At 35.8% G+C, this 5,542-nt stretch overlaps 1 protein-coding gene across 1 annotated transcript; it reads right to left on the bottom strand.

Moving 5' to 3' along the window:
• Window positions 1-1,361: 1,361 nt before the first annotated feature.
• Window positions 1,362-2,099, bottom strand: LOC108950386. Its single transcript, XM_018816061.2, has 2 exons — window positions 1,620-2,099; window positions 1,362-1,523 (listed from the first exon to the last, which is right to left on the bottom strand). Exons 1-2 carry the CDS (start codon window positions 1,884-1,886, stop codon window positions 1,464-1,466), a joined length of 327 nt encoding a protein of 108 aa, XP_018671606.2. The 5' UTR covers window positions 1,887-2,099; the 3' UTR covers window positions 1,362-1,463.
• Window positions 2,100-5,542: the final 3,443 nt, after the last annotated feature.

Raw genomic sequence — 5,542 nt, forward strand, 5'->3', positions numbered from 1 at the left:
ATTATTAAACACTACTAAATCTGTATCAAACAATTATAAGTTTTCTTGGGAGTATAAGTTTTGCCGCTGATTTTTAATGATAACACACACAATGGCTGGTTCTAATTTGCTGTATTCTGCATACNTGGGAAATGCCAGTGAATAAGAACTGATATTATGAAAGTAATGAAAAAATATGAAATGAAAAGTTCGCATATTACAATATATTGCAAATGAATAACGATATCAGAGCTACGATAAATTTTTGTTGATAAATTTTTTGAATATCCGAAGTGGGTTAAAGCATGGCTAATATGTTATCTCTATTATTGTACAATATCATTATATGCCAGGTTGTCGGGTGTTGTATTTGGGCATGTCTAAAACCCTGAAAACCTGACTGCCCTGAATTGCCTGAATTTTAATTCAGTGTTGCCAGATTATTTTCGTATTTTTTAATACGTTTGCAAAAGCGGCCCTGACTTTCGTGATTGCAAATAAAAGCAGCCCTGAACTTTCGTAATTGTGTGTATATATACATCACTGAATTTCGTTATAGTATGTATATTCAGCCCTGAATTTCGTTAAAGTATGTATATACAGCCCTGAATTTCGTTACAGTATGTATATACATCCCTGAATTTCGTGATTGTGTGTATATACATCCCTGAATTTCGTTATAGTATGTATATTCAGCCCTGAATTTCGTTATAGTATGTATATACATCCCTGAATTTCGTGATTGTGTATATATACAGCCCTGACTTTCATGATTGTGTATATATAGGCCTACAGCCCTGACTTTTGTGATTGTAAATATATGCAGCCCTGAATTTCGTGATTGTATGTATATATTCAGCCCTGAATTTCGTTATAGTATGTATATATACAGCCCTGAATTTCGTTATAGTATGTATATATTCAGTCCTGAATTTCGTTATAGTATGTATATATTCAGCCCTGAATTTCGTTATAGTATGTATATACAGCCCTGAATTTCGTTATAGTATGTATATATTCAGCCCTGAATTTCGTTATAGTATGTATATATTCAGCCCTGAATTTCGTTATAGTATGTATATTCAGCCCTAAATTTTGTTATAGTATGTATATATTCAGCCCTGAATTTCGTTATAGCCTATATATATACAGCCCTGAATTTCGTTATAGTTTATATATACAGCCCTGAATTTCGTGATTGTAAATATATACAGTCTAGACTTTTACTTCAAAAGCACGATACTGGAGTAGATGTAAGTGTTCAGAGTTGTAACGAATTTTAATTTAAGAAATTTGACGCGTTTCTTTGACCGTCATACAAAAAATAACTATATCGTACAGGGTCAGATGCACAATCTGCATATAAAATACACAGCGTCGGACTGCTGACATGTTGAATGGATCCATCGTCTGCACACGCAACACATATTTTGCGTCACAGATTCGTCGTATCCTCCGTTACACCAGGGAGCTCCACAAATAGACTAGCCCCTTTCAGAATCGTGGAGACTTTTTGGAAGGATTTCCGCTTCGGCAGTAGTAATCTAATGAATCATTATGTAGAAATATTATATTTATAGCTAATGTTAGTGTAAAACTGTAAATTATAACAATTTCGGCCTATGTACGAAACAATGTACCTGTGGACGGTGAATTTCCTCTGCGAAGGCGCACACTATGCGCTTTATATCTGAATTTGAGATCTTTCTTTCACTGACAGTGTAGTTATGTTCCGGCTCGCTCTTTATCAATGTATTTACAACCCAACTTCTTGCATTGTCAGAGTTAAAAGAGGAATAGGGAAGTCTGTTCAGAATGCAAAATGCATTAGCAATCACGTGTATGCCGCAATCGATTCCATTGATTTGTCGAGGAGGTTTTTCATCCACCACCTGCCAAGCAACCATTTCGTGAAATAAATTTGCATCATAATAACATGCTTTAAGTAATTTTAACACCGTCTGCCCGTGTTTTAATATTGAAGAAGATTTCGCACGTGAAAGAGAGTCCAAAATGTGAATTTTCTTTGTTTTGAAAATTGCGACTGCCAACAGCCAGTGACAGCAATTTTGATTGATTGGAAAAAACAATACATCTTTGTTAAGGGGCGTGAATCTTTGTATAAAATTGACAATGCAATCGTAGCGCCGGTTAACTGCAGCTGCATATAATTGTGAAGAGTAGATTTGTGCATTTAGGGTTGATTCAGAAATAAACTGATTGATGCACACTTCTATTGCATAGTCATCTATCCATTTGCGTTCTTTAACCAAATTGATGCTGCTTTGCAGTTCACGACTCATCGAACTTATTCGTTTGTCATTTACATTTAACAGGGCATTCCAAGGGTAAACAAAATCCTCTGGGTGTTTTTTGATCGGTGAAGAGGCTTTGATCGGTGAAGAGGGTTTGATCGGTGGAGAAGCTTTGATCGGTGAAGAAGCTTTGATCGGTGAAGAGGGTTTGATCGGCGAGGCAAAGCTGAAGGACACCCGGGCCTGACTGCTTTTACGGGGCGTCGATTGTAGCTGTTGGCTGCATATCATAGAGTCGGGAGCAGGGGTGGTGTTGTAATCATAGTCTTTTGTTCTTGGCTTTTTTCTTCCTGATTTGCCTTCTCCCCTTCTTGAGCGTTTACGCAATACCGAAAGAGAGTAAGTGTTTTTGTCCTCCAATTTCATGCCGATCGAAAGTTCCACTGCGAGAACGTGCATGCATCTTCCTGTACTTTTGCAGGAACACTTCGGTTTGGGCAGTATTTGCACGGCATGTGACGTCTTTGTAAATCTGTTATAAACAGTAAATGTCCTGGTGGAGGAGGATAAACAAACTGTGTTGTTTTTGACACAGTCAAGAGCCATTGCCCTTTGAGACAACCGGAACGTAGATTTTTTTTCTATCCCCTGTACTGGGTGAAATGTATTTTTGATTTCATTAATGATTTCAAAGGGTGATGCAACATACTGATGTGACCATTTGCAATTTGTGACATCTTTTATGGAAAATTCGTTTTTTAAAGTCCAGTTACCAAAACCGCACATGCTTCTTTCAAATTCATATAAAATATATACTTGATATCGCTGTAAAGACAAAACCATGCAATCGATCGGCATCTCGGTCCACGAATTCCATTCTTTAAGAATGTTGTTAAAAGATTCAGATATATTATTGGTGCATGCAATGCTACCATCAAATGCAGCAAATTTGGATGTGGTGAAGCGACATGAATTTCTTATTAGGTCATTTTTCAGGTGACTCTCAAAATATTTAAGAAATGGTTGTGACCAGTTCATTGAACGTTCCTCAATAATTCCATGGAAGTCTTCCTCTGATTCTGAGAGCAGAAGCTTCTCCACGTCGTCCTTATAAACTTTTTGATCATCTTTTTGACCACCGCTTTTTTGCACCCACTTTTCAACATCGCAGAGAATATGGTTTGCACAAAACACAATGGAAAGGTTTGGTGATACTTTCTCGAGAGCATTAAAAATTCCTCTTTCGCGATCAATTACTATTGGCATGTCAGAAATTTTGTCATGGTCAATATCGGTAAAAATTGTTTTTAAAAATTCTTCATGTAAATGTTGAAATTTTCTTTCATGCATCAAAAATCCAATAGGGAATATAGGATCATTCACAAGACGAACGTTTCTTCCAACAAGAGGTGACTCATAAAAATCCCCCAACGTAAAAGTTGTATCGTATGATAATAAATGTTTGTAAGATGACCCAAGCCGAAATATTTCTTTTACCTTTGTTATCATTTCTGGCATATATAAAATAATAGTCATGTCCGGAGAAAAACTGATTTTTTTAACAAACCCGCCCAGTTGGCCCTGTAATTCCAGAAGACTAAAAATTTCGTCATTTGTTATTTTGTTTTTTCTGCGTTCATTGTGCATGGTATTTGAGCATTGTTTTATGTTTCTTGCTTGGTTTACTGGCATACATTCAATGGTTTCCTTTTTATTTTGTAACGTGACGTATGTGTTTTTAGGCTTTGAATTGTGTTCTCCGTGTTCCTTGATTTCTTCCAAAACTTCTTTTTTTACACCAACAAATATTTTATTTTTAGATTTAGAATTCCCATGGGGTTTTGGTTGGTGAATGGTTTCATCTCCCATATAATGAATAAGAAAAACGGATGGTTCTTCGCTACTCAAGTCACTTCTGCACATAACATGTTTTATAAAGCTATTGGTTGAATCACGAGAATTATTTCGTTTTGGGTCTTGCAGGTGGTAGTACCACTTTCTTAATAATTTGCCAAATGGTTTGTTTCCCTTGTTGATCCATTTGTACTGATCACAGTGGAAATCACGCTGTAACTTTTTGCTTTTACCCTGGTAAACAAATACTTCACCCCCCTTCGGTTTTACTGGCGGCTCGTTTAAAATTTGACTATCCAAGCACTTACTTAATATTGATAAAGCTTCACTTTCTGTCAAACCCACATGTTCTCCGGTAAGAACTGGCTTAAGCGTAGACATTCTATTATCTTCCTCCTTCCTGTAATAATACACTTAGCTCAAATAACACGGCTGAATTCTGATACTGTTCTGAAATTGCTTCTGGTAGTTCAGGTACAAATCGTGTATGACTCGAAATGCTTGCATTATGATGTAAATTAACTTATTGTTACGAAAATACTAATAATTAAGTTTATAAAAATTACCAGGAATCAATGGTGTAACATACAAACAATCAAAGTCGATCGGTCTGGCTTTGTATACCGGTACTCACATTCACGAAAGTCAGGGCTGCTTATATTTACAGTTACAAAAGTCAGGGCTGTAGGCCTATGTATACACAATCATGAAAGTCAGGGCTGTATATACATACTATAACAAAATTCAGGGCTGTATATACATACTATAACAAAATTCAGGGCTGTATATACATACTATAACGAAATTCAGGGCTGTATATATACATACTATAACGAAATTCAGGGCTGAATATATACATACTATAACGAAATTCAGGGCTGAATATTATTATATACTATAACGAAATTCAGGGCTGTATATATACATACAATCACGAAATTCAGGGCTGCATATATTTACAATCACAAAAGTCAGGGCTGTAGGCCTATATATACACAATCATGAAAGTCAGGGCTGTATATACATACTATAACGAAATTCAGGGCTGTATATATACATACTATAACGAAATTCAGGGCTGTATATACATACTATAACGAAATTCAGGGCTGAATATTATATATACTATAACGAAATTCAGGGCTGTATATATACATACAATCACGAAATTCAGGGCTGCATATATTTACAATCACAAAAGTCAGGGCTGTAGGCCTATATATACACAATCATGAAAGTCAGGGCTGTATATACATACTATAACGAAATTCAGGGCTGAATATATACATACTATAACGAAATTCAGGGCTGTATATACATACTATAACGAAATTCAGGGATGTATAGACATACTATAACGAAATTCATGGCTGTATATACATACTATAACGAAATTCAGGGATGTATATATACACACAATTACGAAAGTTCAGGGCTGCTTTAATTTGCAATCA

This window comes from Ciona intestinalis, unplaced genomic scaffold (genome assembly GCF_000224145.3).
Source record: "Ciona intestinalis unplaced genomic scaffold, KH HT000130.2, whole genome shotgun sequence".
Classification (NCBI taxonomy): Eukaryota; Metazoa; Chordata; class Ascidiacea; order Phlebobranchia; family Cionidae; genus Ciona; species Ciona intestinalis.